This window comes from Homalodisca vitripennis, chromosome 1 (genome assembly GCF_021130785.1).
Source record: "Homalodisca vitripennis isolate AUS2020 chromosome 1, UT_GWSS_2.1, whole genome shotgun sequence".
Lineage (NCBI taxonomy): Eukaryota > Metazoa > Arthropoda > Insecta > Hemiptera > Cicadellidae > Homalodisca > Homalodisca vitripennis.
The window spans coordinates 29240764-29265353 of record NC_060207.1 but is presented as its reverse complement, the minus strand read 5'-3'; the positions used below and the strand labels follow the sequence as shown (position 1 = coordinate 29265353).

Sequence of the window (24590 nt, the reverse complement as noted above, 5' to 3'; positions counted from 1 at the left end):
TTTTCTACAAAGACAACCTTTTAATAACTCAACTTTACACTTTATACAAGACATAACTAACAATACAGTATATAACAGTAACTAGCATGTGGTTGGTTGGGCAGTCAAGGGCTGTCAGGTAGTATTCAGCCTGTGTGCTGTGAACACAAACAAACTCAATTAAGTTACTTATGATGATGAATATAAGTAAAACACTAATGGTAATTAGGGCGAAATAAGGTAAAACCCCACTTTACAATTGGAAACACTGTGGTTTATTTATGTAAATATATTTCTATACATATCAATAAAAGTTGAATGTCAATATGAGAAATAAACGTATTGTATATGTCAAGAGTAAATCATGCCTTCCTTTTGTTGTGTGTATTCTTGTTGAAAGGAACTAGATTCTGTAATGGATTGAACTCACTAAACATAATTCTACCCTGGGATATTTTATGGTTAATTCAAAACAAATTAATAAGGCTCACACAATGTGTGAAATGGAACGAAAAATATATAAGAAATATCCTTATACGAGGACGAGTAAAAAAGTTCCCGGAATTGATTTAAATATACACCTAGCGCACTCGCCGATGGAAAATTTGTTTTGCAGTAATTGGTACTACTCATGAGGGGAGGATATCTGTAGTCTTGGTATCGCCAGTTGCCATTGTTTACGTGTGTGTCTGCAAGTTAACCTTCTCGATTTAAAAAAAATTGCAATTAGTGAACAGAGATCAAACATTATACTCTGGGTTTTGCTTCAAAAATCATCTAGAGATTTGAATTGTTCATTTATGCTTACGGAGACGAGGTGATGAAGATGAGTCCAGTTTACAACTGGCAATGTGTTCAAGAAGGTCGCGTAAGCATAGAAGATGGCCATAGTGGACAACCTTCAACTGCAACTAGTGATGAAAACACTTAACCGAGTACAATAAGTTGTACAAGCAAGCAGGAGACTAACGATTGATGAAATTGCATTTGAGGTAAATTTATCACATGGTAGTGTCTACAGCATCCTTCATGATCATTTAAACATGCATCGAATTTGTTTGCGAACGGTTTCAAAAATGTTGACTGATGACCATCAACCAATATTATGTTAATGGCTGGTTAGTTTATTGATATGGCAGGTACAGAACCAGATTTAAAAAAAACATGATGATTTCCCAAAGTGGTTTGACCACCAGCTATAAGAACGTTGGGACGTTTTTCAGGAGGAGGATATTTTGAGAGAAAATAGATTTGGAAGTTTTTAACTGTGTTTCATAAATATATCGAACCAAGTTGAGTATCATCCAATTCATTCTGAGATCTGTGTAGTCACTGGAATTGCCTGTGTAAGTTATGATAATTATAACGTCTGTACTAAAAATAAGTAGATTCTGGTTCTAACAATGAAAAAAGTCAGTTGCTACAACTAATCATTGAAAAGTAGAATGAAATAAATTTTTACAAATTAGTTTACTTTATATATATATATATATATATATATGTTCATGTTTTATGGTTACAATACAATAACATTTTTTTTATGTTTATACTGTACAATCATTTAAATTATATTTTTCTTGTTACTCTATATATATATTGACTCATCCCATGTCATAACCACCTGTTTAGGTAGTATACACAAGACTAGAAGCATTTGAATTTTATTTTTTATAATTAATTTAAACTTAATTTCCTAAAAGCTGTGGTGGCTTGTCACTGTTCAGAACAGGGTGCAGCTGTGTACGACCGTGATATCAAGCCAACATGTACTCTGTGGCTGGGAGCAAAGGTCAGTTGAGACAGTCCACGACTGGAGATAATGACCATCGATGTGTGCGGACAGCAGTTTTCTACGAAGAAAGTATAGGCCGGTATATTTATAACAAATTAATATTTTAGTTTTTGTAAACTGTAGATGTGTCCTTTCTATGTATTAAGTTCCAGGCAAGTTCAGGAGGATTTGGGGGCTTGAGTTGATTGCTTCCACAATGCTTATATATTAAAATCAATTAATTATTGCTAATGCAGCTGAGGTTTTACAATATTTCGATTATATAAGATCATCATCATAATTCATTATATTATCATTAAAGCTGGTTGGGTTCAAGTCATGATCCACACCTCTGGGGATACTACTTTGTAAATTAACTAACCATCCGACCATGTGCTGGGCGGTAACACATCATTAAAAACATATGTCTTGCTTATATTAAAATTATACCTAAATATAAGTATATTAATACCCACATATATATCTGACACGTTACACCTCATGTGCTCATCAACAGAGTCAATAGAATTAGACTTTCTTAAATTCTTAGTTTAAATCTGTTAATGGGTAATCCGTTACAACAAACGATAACTTGTAGGGAAATATAACTAATGATGGGTCTGAGACACTCTTACTTGAAGTGCTACAAGATTTTGTCGTACAGACTCATGAGTAATACATTAATATTGTATTTCTCATATGGTGCTATTTAGCTAAAACCTATTGAGTTCTTAAATTACAAATGTACAATATTATTATTAAAAAAAAATAAAATAACAGACAAGCAAGTTTTTGTCAGACTTAAGTGTGACATTGCCAATTTACCAATTAAAATTAAAATATTTTACTGTAGGTTATCAAATTAATTTTTCATTTTGCAATATGAATTATTTTGTGGGTGTTTAAGGTTAAACTATATTAATCCGACCATATATCATATTAAAACTGTATTTTATTATCTTATATTTTAAGTATTTACTTGCCTAGCAACAAAAGTTATGTGGATCATTAGTTTGCTTTGGCCACTCCCAAGTTTAAAGGTCAGACCTAGCCACATACTTTTCTTAAATTTCTTCAGCGCTACTTTTACTCAAAATTTTGTCATCAAAGTTACCATGACTCACTTCATTTTTACTTTCATTGAGTACGTTCTCCAAAAAACTACTAAAACACAGAAAAGAATGACGTCATTTTACCGTGACATCATTTCAGATGGTAACTAATCAAAACAAACACTCAATATATGACACAAAAATCGATTTCAGGAGTCAACCAGTTTCCAAATCAAACATGTTATATTTTAATAGACCATCGATGTAATAGTATATAAACAAATGCCAAAATAACCTATCAGAAGTATTTTTTGACTACAAAAATTACTAGCGTGACGAGCAATGCCCATCATCAGTAATTACACTAATGCTAACTGATGATAGGCAATATATGTCATTGGTAACCAATGAGTTAACCAATAGAAATTCTAAGTGTTATTTACCTGGATTCTATCAAATATTTCTATAAGTTTTTCCAAAACTAAAGGAAAATGCTCTGACCTACATATCTTCAATGCAGCCTGCTTTTTTGAGACTAATATAAGTCAGTCAATATAAAAATGGAATATTCTGTTTTAACCCTCAAAAGTGCTACTATCGCACTGTGCGATATGTTCGTACCACTTCAAAGTGCTACTATCGCACTGTGCGATATGTTCGTTTTTTTCATATCACAGACGAACGGTTCGCTCAATAACGACGTGGTTTATAAGGCTACATGTAGGAATAAATTCCCTATCAAGTAACGTAATTAGAACTATGTAATTCAGAAGTTTACGAGGAAGAGTAAGAAGAATAGTCAGCTGATTTCGATGCGTGTTTGTCTGTTACGGTCGTCTCGCGGCCGACGCTCTGTGACGTTATTGTTTTGCTTCGTTCTTTTGATTTGTAAGTGACTTATATTATTGTTTATTGAGTAATTATTTGTGCTATGAGTGAACTTAGTAATTCAAGTGCCATTAGGCGCTGTTTTGATGACGATTTGAGTGGAAATGATAGCGATGCAAGCAGCACCCCCACCAGAGAGTGACTCAGACTAATTTTTTTTAGTCTAATGTAAATATGTATGTAAGCCATTTTTTTTGTATTTTTAAAACTTTATCTGTCATTTTTCTTACTTTTACTCATATCAGTAACTAAATATATGTTTATTTTGAGGCAATAATCACTATTCAACTACTTACTGCCACTTGTTGATGTGGTAAATATTTTAGTAAAATTTTTGCGAAAAAACATTGTTTTGTTTTTTACCAATTAGTATTGTGATATGTTGTGCAAAAGGTTAAGAAGTGATATTTTTCTTATTCAGCATTATATTTGGAACATTTTGCATATTTTTAGAACTAGGACTACTACATTTTGTAAAAACTATACGTCAAGGATTTTGAAAAATAAAAATATAAAAAACTACACAACCGGTTAGCAGTACCAGATTTTTTTATGATAAAAGATAAGCATTTTTATTTTTACTTGATCTTATAGAACATATGTTTGTGTAAAAAACCATATGTAATACATGCAATTTGAACATATGTACGTATATAAAAAGTTGTTTAAAAAAGAAATGTCATATGCTCGAAAATGGCCTAGCACTTTGAAGTGGTTTAGTCATCACTTGGAGGGTTAAGTACACAATACAATAAACAGCTGCAACTAAAATACTTATTGCTACCTAAGAATACCAACAAGGTCATGGACATCAACCTTAACATAAATCCAGTGCTTTGACACAATTTGTATAAATTTATAATTTAATAACAGGACATGTACATAGTAAGCAGACAAATAAAGTTTTTTGAAGCATGCTCCTCAATATACTTGTACTATCACAAAATGGGAATTACATGTTATTTATTTATTTTTTAATCTAAAATCATCTAACTATCGCCGTAAGTAGTTTTTGTACCTACATTGCTTTGGTATCCTAAGAGGCTCCAAATCAGGAGATACCACTTCATGAAGATGGCTGTGGAACAGATACTGGACATACAAGGCTTTGTCCTCTCCCACGCAAGGGTCGTAGAAACCTGGTAGCTGACTCTGAAAGTGACAAATCCCAAAGTCAAAACACTAAGATATAACTTGAACCCTTTTTTCTAAACTATCTTATTTTTAATTTAGTTGGACTGCACCTTGTTTAGTACAAACAACATTGAAACGCAACATCCACCTCTGAACTTTTTCGGTGTATGATACTCTAGCACTGATTCTCTATAATGGTCTTTCACTAAAATTTCCAGTCGTTTGAACTACTTGACTAGAGTTTTTTGTATTGCTATCATTCTAAAAGTAATACAATTTTTCAGTACTTGTACGCACCTAGTTCTAAACTTAATCGTAAAAATATGAACTGAGCTAAAATTTTATAAAAAATAACTAACTCTAACAAAAGACGAGCACATTAGAACTGTAAATGTATCAACATGAATTGCCCTGAAGACAATGATTCCTCCACATCCACAACAGGTTTCAACTCTCGTTAGGTCTCTTCAGGTGAGCCTCAGATTGGGTGAGGAAAACAACTTTACCAATAAGTAATTCCTATCAGTGTTGAAGTACATATTGTTACTTCAACATTTTCTGTTGAGAGAAGAACATTAAATAGCTCCAGCATATGATTAGAATATTACAACATAAGCTGGTGCAATTAAATTGTGCTCAATTGAAAAACATCATAAGTGATAGCTCTTAGCGTAGTTTTTATTGCTATCTTTAGTTTCCAATATAATATTACACTCATAAGTAAGAGTGGTTCCTAGGTTCCTACTATTTCCTAGGTCCTTTTATAACCACTATTTAACAATTGGTATGATTAGTAAAAAATACGTATTTGATTTTTAATACTTGATTAAATTAATTGTTCTTTTACATTTGGGCAGCATTTGATCACTGATGGTCATCCACTACCAACTCTCTGCTTAGTTTTGAACGTGTCTACAGCTATTCCCAGGCACTATGGCCCATTTCACAACTCACGCTCTTTCAGTGAACACTTCATAAACCTACTGGCAACATTATTTTACTCACAGTGATTAAGAATAAGATAAAAGGCACTGTACACTGCCAGTGGATGTAGGGGATAACAAGAGATTATACCAACTAGACTGACTAGTTAGACAAGTATGAGAGTAAAAGTTAATCCTTCTACACTCTTACATTTTATGGTGTACTCGTTGATAAATAACAATGTTCCCTACAATTTGGTTGAAATGAATAAAATATTCACAGTTTGAATTATATAAGTGCAAAGTTAAGATGACACCCGAATGAGTACGATCTTCAAACAACGTAGGGAAGTTCGCCACTATTTGTCTCTTCAAAGTATGCAAATGGATTAAATCAAATCACATCTCAAATTCTGATTTTCTAACAGTGGGGATACATTATGCAGATGCATTATGAACATCCCTCCACACTCCACCTCGTTTTATAAGAAACATTTGAAATATTCTGCAGTGACTTTATTTAATAGACTGCCATTAAGCTTAAAGTTGGTACAGATTCACAATGTTTTTAGGAGGAAGTTGAGGCTGTTTCTAGCTGAAAAGGCATATTATTCTGTAGATCATATTTTGAATGATAAGTCTTTATAAAATAAAGTTTAGAATGATTGTTTTGATTTAATGTTTTATTGTATTGACTTGGCATATGCATTGTTAACTTTGTCAACATGCTTAATAAAGAACTTGAACTTGAACATTGTACTGAAGTATTTACTGAAAACAATTGACAATAATTTCAGAACTAACCTTGGAAGCATCATGCAAAGCAAGTATGGAATCCTTGACAAGGCACTGTAGAGGAATGGTAACATCAATGACCTCATCTGTAGGTGTTCGCTCTGTGTCTTCTCCCACCACAGTTAATGCTATCAGCCGACCATACAATGCTTTCACGATCACCAGCCCCTTACGAGCCTCCTCGTCAGAGCGTATCCGAGCGAATGAGGCCCCCATCAGGTTCACTGCAGCTGTTGCTTCACGCCGCATCTCTGTCATCCTGTTGTGAGAATAAAATTAAGGTTTTGATGACACCACATAATTATTTCAGCATCTTTTCTCTTAGTTACTTTTGGGTTTTATTTATGAAAGCTCTTCTCATATTAATTATGAAAAAATATATGAATATAATACATAATAATATTAATACTGAACTAAATGTTTAATAAGTTTCATGATTTATTTTTGTGTTCCTGTCGATTTTATTTTGTTTATTAATACACTATATATAGGACTGTAACTAGTAAAATCATTTATATGTTATATTACAATTAGATTTAGTATTTAGTTTTAGAATAGACAAGAATTATTCTGAAAATTGGTGTCCACTGAAAAACCATCAAAATAAGAAATGTTTATTTATCCATTTCTTTGTCCAGATGTTCTAAACTAAATTGTTTCTAAGGTACCAAGGTTATATTAGAAAATGTTTTCTACAAGCTACTATCCTATAACGTTAGATTAATAAAAAGAGTAACTACTAACAGTACTTTAAAATTTTACAATGAACAACCATAAATAAACACTTTGATTTCATTATAACACACCACACTGTTTAGAAGCTTTTCTGGTATTATGAGAATACAAAATAGTTGGAAAAAATGTATAAAGGAGTAACACTGGGCATTTATAGATAAAAACTTTTCTCCCAAAAAGCTATAAAACATTACTCCAAGGATAACACATTTATTATTGCAATGCCTTAACTGTGCCAAGTGTCATAACTTATCATTTAAAAACAAGTAGATTGGCATGAGCATTAAAGTTTTGAAAATAAAACATGAACAAATATGTGTGAACATTAACAACTGACCAAATTATATAACTATGGCTTACTTCTCTAAAAGAATTAGTAACTGACAACATGAAAATTATAAACACAATACCATTCAGATCGCGCCGTTACCCCCACTAATTCGGCAATCAGACGCCTCGTAACTAATTTTCCTAATGCAACTCGAACTTTGAAGGAAATTGGGTTTTGTTGTGAGCGATTAGTTACAAGAATACTACATTTTAAGGTTGGTATACTACATTAACAAACTAAGCATTTTTAAACATTTAAAAAATATTGATTTATATTTAATGACTTATGCTGAACCTGCTTGGACCTGTTACAAACACGGATAGCAGTTGTCTCACCTGTTCTTGTTGGCCTCCCTCTGCTTCTCTTTGGCACGCTCCTTCTGATCCGCAACAATGGGATCAATGATGGTTGTCTTGATGATAGCATATGCAATCACTGGCACCACCGTTGCATAGAACACTGGACTGGGCATCGGCTCCTCACATAAATGGATGGGGATCAGGTACACCTGGTTAGCTCTCACTACCCTACACAAGTCGGAGATGTGTCAAATGTTTCATTTCATAACCTGTGGTTCAATCCTGATAGTAAAAAAAATTGAATATGGTTACCTATTTTAATTGTGTTGTAAATTAGAAGTTGGCAACGCTCGGAAATTTCAGTGTGTTCGTTATGATACGAAGAACCGTTGTTTATTTGGTATAACGTGTATTCCTAATATATAAATAAATCATAAATCAAATAAAAATCACGTAATCTTAAAAAAAATAACAAAGAATACAAATGCAAATTGTATATGTTTTCTTTCAATATACAGTTTAACCTTTATCACTAAAAGAGCTTAAAAACTATAATGTTCAAATTAGTATTAAAAACTTCCTCATAGAAAAGGCTTATAACGGTGTAAATGAAATGCAGAAAGATTTTAAAAATAATATAACTTACTAATCATTTCAGTTTCTGTTAAATAAGTATGATTTATTATTCTTTATAGACATAATACAGTATAGACAATACATGCAGTACATACTGAAACACTTGTATTTTAGTTATACTTTTAAAAAACTTGACCATGCACCTGTTTGTATTACTTAAGTAATTATTCAAAGGTCAATGTGCAATAAATACTTTGAATTTGAATTTGACTTAATAATCAATAAACAATTAAAGCCATATGCAAATTTCATAGACTTATTTTCTAAAAAAATTGAGCTCACTTGATCTTGAGCCGAACGCCAGTTGGTACTCCAACACTGACTGCTGCCGACATTGTGCTCTGCTCCGACACTTTTACCTCTGCAGAATACTCAAACATCGCTCCAAAAGTTCCTGCTCTGCATAACAAACCGTTATTGACATTATCGTTCCTTTTGGAGATATTTCACAAATAGTTTAGCTTTAGAACATCAATACTTGCCACACAAAACATATTTGTGTAGACAATTTCAACTATTAACATTTCAGATTCTGTACACACAATAATTAAAATGTTAAAAATAACATCTTGAAAGAAGAATAAGAAGGTACATTGTTGGTGGGATAAAAAGTATTTCACAATGATTAATTGCAAAGGAATTTGAGTTATATTAAAATTTTAAAATTGATTACTAATCAACTAATAATAAATTTACGAAAAATTTAAATTTTTTTAATAATTTAAGAAAAGTGTTATGCTTTTAGCTGATTTTTTATGCTAACCAATTGAGTCGCTATAATCTGATGCTGGGTGAGATCAGAGAGAGCAAACTGAAAATCACAAATAGTAAACCTAACCCCAAATACAATGAACTCTTAAAACTTACTTGAGAGCGGTTCGCAGTTTGAGCTTCTGCTCTTTGAAGTTGTAAGCATAGTTGAGCGAGATGAAGCAGTGGGGGATACCTAGAGTGAGAGCAGCACCCACGTGAGCGTTCTCAGTGTTGTGAGCGATGGAGGAGGTCATGGACGACTGTACACCAGCCTTGTACGTTAGGTAACCCATTGTGTGCTCGTCCAGCTGCATTGCAAATGCTGCAAATTATTAAGTTTGAGCAACAGAGTTATTTAAATCTTTCGACATCAATATTTGTTACTTAAAACCACAAACGTATATTTCATTTGAAATGCAAAGTTTTATATTAATTAGATTTAATTAATGATAGATTAATTCACCTACATAGGTTCAATGGATAATTCATTTATGAAAAAGAGTCACTTAAATTAATAATTCACTCATACCTGCTCCCAAAAAAAGATCACCTTTCTAGATATAAATGTAAAAATAGTGCAAGGATAAATATACTACTGGTTACACATCAATACCTTCAACCACCTCTAATATCTCCACTTTGATAGCTGCAATCCATCCAACATAAAAACAACTATCCTATATAGCCAAGAAAAGTGCATTTGGTTCATCAAACAGTTAGCACAGACATCTTCAACCCAAAAATCAGGACAGAACATTTATGGCTCATCACTACGTACTATCATAGCCTGCAATTTCTTAATAACATTTTCAATTAAGGCTACAAATGTGTACAAGCTTCTCCTCAAAACAGAGACCTATTACAGTATCCTCCAACTACTATAGGAACTACATAAATGGCCACTGACATAACATAAAAAACAAATATGAAGACAAACCTGTTACCCAACACTCAACCAGCTACAATTTATAACTTCTTTCAATAACTGTTTCAAAATCAGAGTAGCTGGAAGCCCTTCAAATAAGGTTTAGTGAAAGTAAAACCTCTTTGTTTCTAAAATTTGGCAAATACTGGATACTTCAAATTTAATCTCTCTGTGATTGAGATAAATCCAAATAGGCACAAAATATCACATTTATGTGTATTTATTTAATGTCTCTTATGTTGCAAAGAAGAGAGACAACCTCTTAATTAAAAAAAAGTTTGTTCTTCCCATAAAAATTTCTTACTTATGTAATGCTATTTTTTTGCTCTCATCAATCATGCTAATCTAATATATCTTATTGTTATGATGCAGTAAATACATTCAAACTATACTAATTTTGACTCTAAACCATGAGATACATTTTTAAAACATAATAAATATACAAGATGTGTGGTGAATGCCAGATTGAGCATTAATATTGATAAATTAGTTTCCATAAGTATTCTTATCACCATCACTACTTTATTTTAATCATTAAAAGTAGTATTTCCGGCATACTAAGACCATTATTATACTAACCAATTCCATATAAATCAATAGATGATATGAATAAATAAATTAAAAAAAAAAAAGTTTTGTAAACTTATAAGTAATATGCTTACAAAAATTGTTACTAGAATTCAAAATGACCATGATGGATGAATAATATAATAGATATACCTGCTTTTGTCTACTTTAAAACAGATGTGCAAGTCGTTTTCGCTGTATTAGACATTGTTATTATTAAATTATGAAATGAAGAAAATTCAAACTAATTTTCATTACTGATTGTCTACTTTACCAATATTATTCAGATAGTTTACTCAACTACACATACACATTTTATCCTTGATTACCACATATTTTACTGCTTACAATAAACTGCTTGGTTTATACTTTATTTTTTAATCAAATATTTTGTTAACTAATAAAAATGACATCCATCATTTGTTCACTACAGCTCCATTGAAAATTTAACCACAACCAGTAAGTATCCTCAGGAATTTAAAAACTTTGTTCTTTCTTTTGTAACCATTACAATATTCTAATCACGAGTCAGTCGCACCAAATCGTGTAAGCTGTATCTTGAAAGACTCATAAGGAGACTGATATCATTAGAGGTTTACTCTTTTTACAATTACAGTTGCAGGCGTAATTCTATTATTACTCACTGGTTTCAACGCCGGTGTGGATGCCGGAGTTGGTGAAGTGGAACTGAAGCGTGCCAGTGCCGAAGATGCGGCGTGTGAGGGTACGAAAGTGTTTCAGGCCAAACACTACACCATCGCCCACAGACAGGTCCAGCTCCACCCACTTATTATCCTCCAGCAGCCGTTTGGCCGCCAGTGTCAGAGACCCCGTCCCTGTAAAACTACCAGTTCTTATCTCTAGAGCTGAGATGAAACGTGTAATATATATTTCATCATAGTAAATAACTAAGGCTTGTTCACTAGACTACCACTCTATCCTTCTCTTTTAAGAGGTACGTTCGAAGTCGCATTCTTATCTACTGTACTGCATTTTTAAGGAAAGTGGCCTAAACCCATTTGCTAATACATAGCCAATTGACCTCCCCAGGAATTGAACCCATGATCTCTTTGAAATCCCAAAGTACCTTTCTCAAAACTATTTGTGGTGTTAAAGTAACTCTTAACCGATTGAGGTATACACACTGGACACATGATGCACATTTCACTTTATATTCTTTAGTTTGTTGAATTCCCAATACATACCATTCAAATGTCCTTTCTAAGCATTAAGATGTAACAACTAACAAAATAATTCCATTTGTTCAAGTTGGCTAGTCTGATTAATCTTTTTTGTTTTGGGTCTCTGTTTTGTTCTAAACAGTTTGTTTACATGTTGTGTAATGATAAAACACAAAATCTTATGTGATTCTGAAGTCGATAAGGTATTGTGTAGTTAATGTGAACACAATTAATCCCAGTAATAGTAATACATCTTCCACACGTCTTCTAATATAAATTTTGATTGGAATAATTTACATTTCCTGATATATGAAAAAAAAAACAGCGTAATAACACGTATCTTAGATGACATATTTTTTGTAATATTAAACAAAATTGTTTTTAAAAGAATTTCGATTATAAATCCTATCAACTCCAGGTGATAACAATCCATTATATGTGAGAACTCCATCTACTGTACAGTAAAATTTTTCCCAAGGTCCAAAGCATTAACCCTTTGAGTGCCGGAGCATCGCTGTCAACGATCCCGCATTATATGCAAGAAATGCCAGAATCGCTGTTAGCGACTTCTGCAGTAACGCTTATATTTTATATAGTATTTATCTAAATTGGCTCAATTACTATACATACGCATTCCAAAGGCTTCAACGTAACTTTTAATGTAGGTTTTGTTGCATTTTGGTTAGATTCTGATTTTTACGGCAGTTGTAAAGTGAGCGCGTCAGTCGCGTTTAGAATCGGCCGCTACGCGGACGAGCCGTCACGTGTTTTGTTTGCGCTGCTGTTTATTTCACAAATGATATTGAAAGCTTTTATGTGTAAATGGGTTTGTAGTGTTATTATCTACAAATTATTTCGTTTGTGTATGTTGTTCTAGTCTGTGTATAAGTAGAACAATGACGGCCGCGAGTTACGGCGATCGTAAGCATCTAGTACTTTACTAAATACGTTTGTATAGTTTTTGTGTTCGTTCAGTGATATTTATAAACAACGAGTCGTAAAAACATTGCTGACAATGAAGACCTAGTATTGCAGGCATTAGATTTAAGCATTATCAGTGTAGACAATACACAGAGTGTTAGGTTAGGTTAGAAAATTTTTAGTTTTGTAGTGGTTCACATTTTCATATTTATTTTCCAAACTTTATTTATAAGTATAAAAAAAATGTTTATCTGTCTTTTTGTAAAGAATTAAATGGAGTATAAGATAGAATAACTAAAAGTGAAAAAATAAAATATTTAATTAACACTAAGTTGTGTCAAAATAAAAAACTAACTGTTTTTGCTCATAAAGTTTTTGTTAATGATTTTTTTTATTTGTATAAAAACGTTAAATAAGTGATCAATGTATTATATGTATAAAGAAAATATATTTATCTAAAAAAATAAACAAAAACCCAAAACATTTTACTGATAAATAAATTTGTTATGAATTTTTAACTAGACCCTTGCATTTTCACTCGGCATTTTATGCATACCATATAGCAAAACGCTGCGGCACTCAAAGGGTTAAAGTAGTTGTTACAATTAACTTAATATTTAATAGAACACCAGATCAACAAATAAGTTTTTATATAACAGTAACACTTACAGTACGTTATTGTCATAACGTTACTTTAGATTGGTCGTGTTATATTATTTTATATTACATACAATCTTTTACATTAAGCTTTACCACAGACCAGTGACTCTCATAATTGCACATAACACTGCAAAAATCCATAACATCAGGTGCAGGAATCGAACCTGCAACTTCAAAGCCAACTCCCACGTCTGAGAGTACTACTTTAGACCAAAAAGTCATCCTGACGATATCGGGTGCAGATAACTCACTTGCGATTTCACTCCAGCAGCGCTCACTCACTTGTTGCTTTGGCAGCACTCTAATGTGTTATGATTGGAACTCGTAATGTTTATAGGATTGACATTTTTATCTAAGGATTGTTTAAATGATACAACTCCATTTAAAAATCCAAATAGAAAATGAGGAACATGATATTGTTAAAGAACGAATAGGTTAGGGTTACCTGTGCCATTCTGCGTGCTCAGAGCACCTCCAATAGTCAGATTGTTGCGTAGTGTCAGTGGTGCATCTACAGACTGGGAGATGGACATACCAGATATCTCTACCAACGGCAGACCACTGTACACACAACAATCGATATTATACACACTGACAATAAACTACAAAAATGTTCTTCTTATTGTTTTAACACTTAACAAGAAATGTATGTAGTAGGTTAAATATACTTAGTGATTGATAAAATAAAAATAACTACAATAACCCACAGAATAACATTGTTTTATTGAAGATCAACACACACATATAAAATATTATATAGACTAATTTTGTTAAAATACAATTTTCAATCTCATTTTATTTAGAATTTAAAAAGACTGCAATCTTAATTTGTTTTAAATACAATCTACAATTATTACTTACTAAAATACTACAACTCTTTTGATTGGTATTTCAACCTAGATAGTTGTATAATTAAATACTCACATATCTTCATAACCGTCTTCATCATCATACTGAGCAAATAACTCAGTGGCATTGATGTTGACCGTTACATTACCGCGCGGGTTTGTCCGTTGCTGTAACCTCCTCTCCTCTCGCTCTCTATATGACAAAGACAACAACACACACATCAATACATCTTGTTAAAACAAAATTAAAATTAAGTAAACAATTTCAATTTGAATCATTTGAATATGATTTTGTTTATTAAAACAGAATCTAATTGAATGAAGGCACCGAAAATCTTTTTCTAATTATATATTTCACAAAGGCTCTTTTTGTACATTCCTATGAAATAGAACTCATTATTAGTGTGATATTTAATGAAGAAATACTTTTATTAAAACTACTTTCTGATGATTAATTAGCTGAGTGGACCAGTAAGTAGAAACCAAAAAGAAACCGTGCAAACACTTTGACCTGGAAATCCATGATGTGTGTGTACTAGGGCTGATCCATAGGTTTAGGAGACAAAAAGGCCAATCCGACTCTCAGATTAAAAAGTTTAGATTTTCAAGTTTGAAAGTGAAGCACAGACTAACTAGAAGTTGCTTTTTTGAAAAGTTCCTGTGTCTCATTTTGTGATCATCTCACAACTTCACGACATCTTGAAATCGATGTACTTTCAGCTGAAGTTTGATTATGGGGAACAAAAAAGTCACAAAGAGCAATATCAGATGAATAAGCAGACTCTTTGACATCTGTAATTTGATACTTCGCCAAAAACTGCTAGAGAACTTGCTATTTTTGAGCTGGAGTGTTATCATGATGGAGTTACCAATTGTCACTTGGATGCGTTTGTGTTTTTGACAAATGGCATCCCGAAACCATCATAAGACTCCACGATAGTAAGCTTTAGTGACTGTTTGACTCATAGGAATAAACATGTAATAAATATTTTATCTAACAAGATATGATACAAATCCAAATACTTTTTGAATGGATCTTACATATAAATACATTTAAATAAAACATACACACTATGTTAAATTTATCTCACTGTGTTTTAAGGTTACACTTACCTTGCTAGTCGTTCATACTCCTCTCTGATTTCCTGTGGAGTTTTGGTGCGCTGAACAATCTCCCAGCCCTGAGTCTCCAGACCATTGGTACCCAGATTGTCATAGATTGCCCTCTTGTGGGGGTCAATTAGCACTATATAAACAAAAAGTCATTCAGCTTAGGTTGATAATCATATATTGGATAACAAATTAAAATATAAATAAAGTTAAGTCTTAAAAGGAATACTATAGTTTTTTAACTAAAATATCCAATAAAAATTTGTTTTCTATTTTTCAACTGAATAAAGTACTCCCTAAAATAAAAAATGTATTATTTATTTAAAAATTTAAATTTTAAACACAGGATATTATTCAATAAAATACACTTAACTATTATAGTGAAGTAATAAAACTGACGGATACACAGAAAGTAATCTTGATTTTTGTCTACCACTTAAGTGGAGTTCACAATGGCATGATCTTTGTGATGTTAGCTGTTCAGTTTAGATCAGTCTGCATTTGACTATATTGTCAAAGGAGTCAATCAGCCATTTTTTCCCATAGTACTAGTTGTTAAAAACTTCAACAGGCCAATGTTACTGAAAACACATAATGTACCAAGCTTAACTAGATCATATTGATTGATTGTGGTATTGTTATTTATTAAAAGTTTTATTTTCTGAACCTCTTATAAACAAACACAATTTTAACTTAGTATTGTTGGACCATTAATCGTATTAATCGTTCAATTATCGTTTAACCCTTTGCTGTCGGATGGCCCGAGAGACTGGCCACACAGTTGTCAAAGACAGCGCAGAATAATTTCAACATGAGCAGTCCTCCCCGCTCGCCTGGCCCGTGTCACTGGCCACGCCAGTCCTTGCGTCAGCTCGACATTTAACATGGCGGCCACTTCCTACCAACTCGGAATTGTTTTTACAGCAACCTTCAATGTTTATATAGGGCATTTAAACTTTAAATAACTCAAAACTAATTACATTTAAACATGTGTTTTATTGATATGAACGCAAACATAATAAAATGAAGTACAATATACATTGGTTGTTTTATTTAAATGGCATTATATACTTATTCAATATTAAAAGAAATCACTGATAATACTGAGCCTTGTAAAAACAACATGACAGTCTTTTTATTTAATCTTGTTTGAACCTTTTGTTGGAGTGATATTTTTCAAAGCACTCGATGATATGGAGTCCCGGATTGTTTGTGCAGGCGTCGCAAAAGAAATTAGTTCTTTTTAAATCTGGAAGTGTTACTTCTACCCATGACCGCCAGATTAATTTTTTCTGTAATGGCGTATTTTTCTTGGTTTTTTTTCGGCAGCATACCTATATTTTCTTTAACTATATAAGTTAAAAGGCTGTCATTGAAAAATAGTTGAAAAAACTGTAAAGAGGTTGATGGTTTTTCATTACTTGAAAGTTTGTAACCTCTCTTATGCCCATTTAAATTCATAAAAATTTGTATCGCCCTCACACCATTCTTTCCACTCCTACTATATCTCTATTTTGTCTCGCCAACAACATTATCGTCTTCAAAAATTTGACCCTCTTCTAATGGAAGAATTTCATTATATTCACCTTCTAATTGTTCTATAGCATAATATTCTGTCATCACAATAATTAGATTGCACGTCACTATCATGATGTGAGTCAATATCACTAGATTAATCAAAGATTATTTTTTCGTAATCTTCATTACTTACAAGGTTATCCATGTTAACAGGATTTTATAAACTGTTGGATAACTAACACCATTACAAATAAACTTACAACAAATCTACAGGTAGGCATAACCTTACTTTTACCAGGTAACAAAGTTTACTCGTTATTTTCAAGACAGTTTTTGGTTCACCACTATGTTTTCTTAAAACTTTAGAACTATTTGCACAAATCACAAATAAAACCCATGTTAAAATCACGACTTAAAACAAATGGATAAATAAACATAAACAAAACAGTGTGCAGACATTTACATCAAGCAGAACAAACAGTGCCGATGGAACCGGCAACACAGCTGTGAATTTATATTTTGTTTCCAAGACTGAAGGCGGTAAAATGTGATGAAAGGCATTTGTCTTTTAGTTCAATAATTTCTCAGTAGGTTTCAGCACTTCACAGACCTACTATCACATGTTAAATATTTCTAAAAACAATGTTTTACTGGCCAGTGACACAGGCCAACCGAGCGTAAAAGGAAATCTATATTGGGCAGTCTCACGGACCAGGCGATCGCTGAGGACAATTCTAATGAAAATAATTCCTACTTGTTGCGCAAATGGCTGTGGCCCGTCAGATTGGCCATGCAATCGCAGAGGACAAACTATAAATACCGTACCTGACCACAAAGGGTTAAGCTTTCCAGTTCATACCACATCGAATCATTGCTCACAACTGAGTTCACAATGTTGCAGCCTTGTTATGAATTTGTCTTTAGTCAAAACAGGTTAAACCAAAATAGTTTCAGTTTAGCATTTACTGGCTGAAGATTCTATTCTCCACAGTGAAATTATATGTAAAGAGTAAATTACAGAAAACAGATGTTTACAATCAAAGTTTCATATACAAAAATATTATAAAAAACTGTGGATACAGTATGTTCAACACACAGTTCTTCTGCAATTCAGTATTGATCATAATTATGGAACAGGTCGTAGTCGAGGTGGGTTGAGTATTCAAGAACAACATAAAATATATAAAATAAAGCCTTGCAAGAACTGAGAGCCACAGTGAGAGTGGCAATTATGAGAAGTTCTCGAGTCAATTTATGGAGAGAAATGCAAGAGAGCTGCTCCTTTGACTCAAATGCAGTATGGGAATGTAAGAATGTACTAGCAGAATTGGCAAAGAGGAACAAAGTTACACTCAATTGGGTCCTGGGCCACGAGGGCATTCGCAATTGCTTCTGGTAGGGCCAGAGCCAAGCTGTGGAGTAGCTTCTTCTACAGCAAAGCTCTAGTAAAAGATTGAGTAAAGAGAATTAGACCCTTAACCTAGAGAAGGACTGTGGAGTAAGACACTAAAATATTTATCTCTCCTTATGCAAATGAGTGATCAGCTCTCCTTGAACAAAGTAAGGAGGATATACAACTGGTATTAGGGATGTTGACAGGACATGGCCTTCTTAGAAACATCTGATAAAGGTGGGTGAAAGCCAGGGTGATGAATGCAGACTCTGCGGAGAAGCACAAGAATCAGAGGAACATATATGGCTAAACTGTACTGGTATATGTAAAAATAGGAAACATTTCTAGGGTGTATCTTCTTAGCCCTAAGGATATCAGAGAACACCCCTCAAACCTGATGGGCTTCTGTAAAAGCATCACCATAAAAAGGTCCTTATGGAGTATGTGTCTCTTTCCCTTTAGACAAAACAACAACAAAAATAAGCAAACACCAATCTTTGCCTGCATCAATGAGCTTAAAGTTCAAAAAATCCAAAAAGAGCATGTCCTTGGATATAAGCTAGAAGCATTTAAAGAAGTAATATTGAAACCAGGATGATGTTCCATATATACGTAGTTCCTAAGATTTACGTATTTATTTAATATTTATACTATTTCATAAAATTAAAATAATAGCTTGGGTTTTATGCTTAAGTGGACTCAAATATAACTGGTGGGTCAAGGTCAAACATTGTTTATTTTCAAAACTTGATTTTAATCCGCCTGTTTTATTTAAGTGTACAATGTTAATACTAATTCATAGAATAATAACTGACATTATATTAAAACAACTGTTATACAAACATTGGCATAAGAACTAATGAAATAAAACATGGCTACTTTTTACTGATGTAGTTGTTGGTTACATACGCTTTATTTTCAACAATTATTTTAATCAAACTTAATTTTAAATTGAATTAACAATTGGAATTGTTTTATTTTTATTGTATTTTAATTCATTTATTGCACCAGACTCAAGCCTTCTGGTTCATGTAAGTACACCAAACTTACAACCACCAACATTATCCTGTATGGAAAATCCAAAACATTTCTGCATTTGCGTAATAAGTAAAAAATCAAAATGTAAAACATTTTTATGCATCACATATGCTTTAGGTCCCTAGTTTTGTAAGAAAATATATGCAAGTATTTATTTTGTATACTAACAATAGATATCGTCCCATGCAGTAGAACTCAATTATTGATTTTATTTTAATTGTTTTATGGATGTTCCATTTTGTAGTTGTAGAAAACATAATTATAATTCTTTGTTTAAAGTGTATTATTGACGATGGAAGGTTTGAGAGAATAACAGGATTTCAGACATTTGCCATTGTTATATGTTACAAAAAGTATAACACAACATTTTGTGGATTGGAATCTATTCTCTTCGTCAGGTGGAGGAGGTATTAATACATACAAAAATAAAGAACAGAAAGAAGAAAAGGAGGGAAAGAAAAGGGATCAAACATACCCAAAAGCTGCTTGGAGTCCAACCCAGGCGTTGTCACTGCCCAGAATGCAAATTCTGAGCACGAGTCACAATCACACCAGTACAGGTGAAAGTCGGATACTAATAAGAATATCGATGTCGGCTCTTTCGTCAGCACCTTGTTGTGTCATCTGCAATGGAACAGGAAGGTGAAGATCAGGATGGGGAACGGGTAAAGTCAAGGTGCTTCCGGCCATGTGTTTTGGTCCCAGGCCTTAGTTTCAAGGTGTGTATAAGAATTTTGTTGAGTAAGGGACTGGCTTTGCACTGAACTCAGTCACCCTGTTCCTCAGATACCTGTGAAACAGCCAACTCCATTCCAGTTACAAAATCCAGAGCTTTCACAGACTTGCAGGCCACGGAAAAGTTTAACCCTTTAAATAAAACAGCAGATTCTGTTGGACTTAGCACCCTAGGTCACAGATTTTTGACATGTTCTGTATTTTTTGCATCCGTGTTTTAGTTGTTCTTTTCACTTGCATTCTGTGCAGTGACAAAGCCTGGACTGGACTCCAAGCAGCTTTTGGGTATGTTTGAACCGTTTTCTTTCCCTTCTTTTTTCTCTCTGTTCTTTATTGTTGTATGTATACTTTCCCCACCTGACAAAGAGGATAGATTCCATTCCACGAAACGTTGTGTTATACCTTTCTTGACATATAAAGATGGCAAAAATCCAAAATCCTGTCATAATTATAGTTCATATACATTTTGCTATAAATCGTATATACTACAACATTTTACAAATAACCTGCACATACAGTAGTCTATAATATGTGATGTAATATAGCGTAGTGTCAAATTATAAAATTCTGCACTCACCTTCATACGCTTTCTTAACCTTGTGAAATAAAAGTTCAGCATCTTTCTTCCGGACAGGATCGACATGTTTATCTGGATGATATAATATACTTAGTCTACGGTAAGCATTGATGATTTCTTCATTGGAAGCCTACAAACATTAAAATATATATTATAATCTCTAGAATAAAATTAGTTCAACTTGTTAAATGTAGGTACTATACTTTCCGCTTAACTATCAATACAAATACATGGAACATATATATATTGGACACACACACACACACACACACACACACACACAATAGAAGAGAGATATTATTTTATATATGTATATAAAAGAGGGTCACTATGTAAGTTTTAAAATACCAGCAGACAGTGCATACTGTAATAATCTTATCATTCTTGTCTGATTGCCTGAGCACCTATCAGTACCTGACAGTAATTAATTTTATGCTTGGGTTTCACAGTGTACTTGTGTTGTCTGTCTGGAAACATAAATTTCATGGAGTTATCTAGAGCAGTTTCAGTCTATAATTTTCTATGATTTTAAAATCGGTTAGCCTCCAGAGGAATGCATTGAACATAATATCTAAATTGCCTTTGGTTCTGTAGCACCATCTCGTACTATTTTTTTTGTCATATTCAGAATTTAAAAGGGGTCATAATTCGGTTTCAAGACAACAAATATTTGGAAAGGCCTCATTCTGCTATAACTTAAGAGAACATTGATCGGGTGCGTACTATGATCCAAGAAGACAGTCACCTGCACTAATTTAATGATTGAAGATTCCCGAAAGATTGGATCTGCAACAGTGCAAATAATCTTGTAAGACTTTTAAAAAGTGAGGCAAATTGTTTCTCAATGGGTATTTGCTAACACATGATCAGAAAGCTAAGTATATGGGAATCATCCAGCAGACTCTCCAATTGATCAATAATGGTGATCATCAGATTTTTTCTGAAATTTTCCTTAGTGATGAGACGTACATATCATTTTATGATGTTCAAACTCAAGGAGAGAGAGTCACCTACACGTGTTTGAAGATTAACCATCCCCCACAATGGTCAAGGAACAACGACCAGTGAAAAAAGTAATGTTATACTATTTTCTTCTGGAGTATGTAGGGCACTGGTGAAAACTATTAAGCTGGAGTTATAAAGGACTATAAAAGCAAGTTAATACACTGAACAATGCGTGCCAAAAGTTCTTTAGGACTTAACATTAAGGGTTTAATTTGGCACCATGTCAAAGTTTCTTCTCACACAACTATAAAACCTTAGGAGTTTTTGGCAGAAAATAGCATCAAACGATGGAGCAACCCACCTTATTCACCCGATCTCACGATGTGTGACTTCTGGTTATTCTATAATCTGGAGAAACTTTGGTGCGGTCATTGATTTCTTTGGAAGCCAAAATTGATGATGAATGCTTTTAATTAATAGAAAATATGACTAAAATTGCAATGATGCTGAAGGGGATTACTTTGAACAGGCCTAACATATGGTAAATACGTGTATAGCACTAAAACTCTTCTTACATCTCAAAACCTTCAAAAAGACTCTTATATATATATATATATATATATATATATATATATATATATATATATAATAATGCTAATGCTAAGCCAATAATAATTATGATAATAAACAGTTATAAATAAATATGTTATACATTTTGTTAGAATATTCCTATTTTTTAGTTTCAATATGTAAATTAGCCTTAGACAATATAATAATCATAATTTTCATTTAACATTCCTGGCACTTGATTATGTTATCACATGATTATGCAATCATAAGTACTGTATCAGACCTTTACAATTAGATAAATTAGACGTTTTAGACAACACTTAAAGGAAAGCTTCAAATTTACATGAACTCAGGTCTACTTATAGATTGTGAAGTTACACCTCGCAGATTGTTTATTTACTCTCAAGTGAGACCTGCACATGATCGGAGTGAGATAAATAATTTTCAATTTTAAACTAATCTGTCCGAAGAAATAATCTTTCAAATACAGCCTCAGGAAATTTTAATGTTTTAACTTACTTATTTAAGCCACACATTTCTTACTCATTGTACTTTGGGGATTTTGTAAATGAAAGTTAAATTATATCTTGAAAACAAAGACTTGACTTAGATGTATGCTAAGAATTCCTCTTTAAATGCATTGCAAAGACTCAGCAATTATATTAATAAAAGTTTTTATAATAGTCAAAAACCCTGACTTTAAGTTAATTTGTTTTGATCCAAGCTTAACCAAACCCCATAGTCATCAATATTACTTTAGATGGTATCCTGGATTTAGAATTAGTAAAATGCAAATGTAATTGCCAACTTGACACTTTTGGAGGTACAAAGTATTATTAGTAACTATACATTTTTTATAAGCAGTCACATAATAAAAGTAGGCATCAGTAGAAAATTATTGTACTTTCAATTAATAATTTAAACAATGGGCTACTGGAATACAATTGTCTCTATTTTCTCAATATAATGGACAAAAGGAATTTTAATAATGTGAAAATTGAAGCACTGCTTATGAAATCCTTCTAATTCACAAAAGGAGAAAGGGACAAAACTGCATAACCCACAAGAAGCTGCTAAAAGTTATAGAAAGAATCTTAAATTATGTAGTCCATTTGAATTTAATACTTTATTTTTGTACTGTATACACCAGTAGTATTACATTAAATGTCTTCAAATACTTGGCAAAGCCTAGCAAGTCTACAGATTCAATCTTAAAAAGGTGTTGTTTTACAAAATGTTTAAGATTTAAATTTTAATAATTAACCATGACTAATCCTGGATGTTCAAGACAACTTTATAAAGTCATTATGTAAATTCAGTAAAGGAAAAAGATTTTGTAATAATGCTTGGAACCATGTTTTTAGAAGACGAATCGGCATGTATAATTGTAACATTAACCTATTTTGAATGTACTTACTAGAACTAAATACTCACATTTCTAGGAACATTGAGAAAAGTGTAATAATCTTCTTCAATTGTAACCGTACTATCATCGTTATCATCCTCCATTTTCAAGTTTTTATACTACTTAAGCTACTTTACTATCACTAGCTAACTTAACCTCAAACTCTCACCACTATTCATCATAAATTCATTCAATAAAATCAAATCTCCCCTCCACCGACAAGACAAGCAACACTGGATACGCATAACGAATTAGATATATTCTGCAGCAGTGTGTGTTGTGTTTTTTCACCAAAACTTGCATCACCCATCTGACTTGGTTCCATCGTCTGTCACCAGATGCTAGCTGTTTTTCACATACTATAAACTTGTTTTTTTTTTCAGAAGTAGTTAGGGAAAGCTTTTTGTTTTGTTTAAATAATATTTGTATTATTTACAGTAAAGCCCAGCCTCTAAGGTTATCGGTTTATAAATTGATTTCGTTCCTAGTTTATAAGATCTGGTGATTAAAAACTTCAAAACTTTAAGTAGAGGGGTGAAACATCCCCATTGGTTTAATAGGACTACCCAAAATTATCTGGACATTCGTGTGTAGGGCACTACGTCTTTATCAAATCTGAAATTCAACGTTTCCAATATAAAGCTTCGAGATCAATTGCAAGGTCCATGGTTAGTTGCAAATTCGGTGATCCATAGAGACGCTGAAATTGCATATATATGTAGAAGAGGAGATTTCAAAGTTTAGATTGCGCTTCCTAACCAAGCTTGAAGACATCAAAACCATTTTGCTTGATAAAAGTGAGCATGTGAATAGCTGAGTGACTTTCTTGATTTAGTTCTTCATATTGGCTAGGCTATTTAGCCACTAATCAACAATATTGTTTGTTTAATTTATCTTTTTT

At 32.7% G+C, this 24590-nt stretch overlaps 1 protein-coding gene across 1 annotated transcript; it reads right to left on the bottom strand.

Moving 5' to 3' along the window:
* Nucleotides 1-23948, bottom strand: LOC124358965 (dnaJ homolog subfamily C member 11). The gene is made up of 12 exons (XM_046811256.1): nucleotides 23719-23948; nucleotides 20770-20899; nucleotides 15512-15644; nucleotides 14475-14591; nucleotides 13996-14111; nucleotides 11433-11624; nucleotides 9411-9618; nucleotides 8826-8942; nucleotides 7944-8135; nucleotides 6552-6801; nucleotides 4713-4842; nucleotides 1-137 (listed from the first exon to the last, which is right to left on the bottom strand). Exons 1-12 carry the CDS (start codon nucleotides 23791-23793, stop codon nucleotides 115-117), a joined length of 1683 nt encoding a protein of 560 aa, XP_046667212.1. The 5' UTR covers nucleotides 23794-23948; the 3' UTR covers nucleotides 1-114.
* Between the last annotated feature and the right edge of the window lie 642 nt (nucleotides 23949-24590).

Bases quoted from the DNA above. Each gene is read 5' to 3' on its own strand.
- LOC124358965 (XM_046811256.1), bottom strand. From the start codon at position 23,793: ATGGAGGATGATAACGATGATAGTACGGTTACAATTGAAGAAGATTAT. The intron at 14,112-14,474 runs GTGAGTATTTAA...TTGTGTGTACAG, and splicing joins GAAGACGGTTATGAAGATAT to TGGTCTGCCGTTGGTAGAGA. The intron at 6,802-7,943 runs GTGAGACAACTG...TTCTCACAACAG, and splicing joins AGGGAGGCCAACAAGAACAG to GATGACAGAGATGCGGCGTG.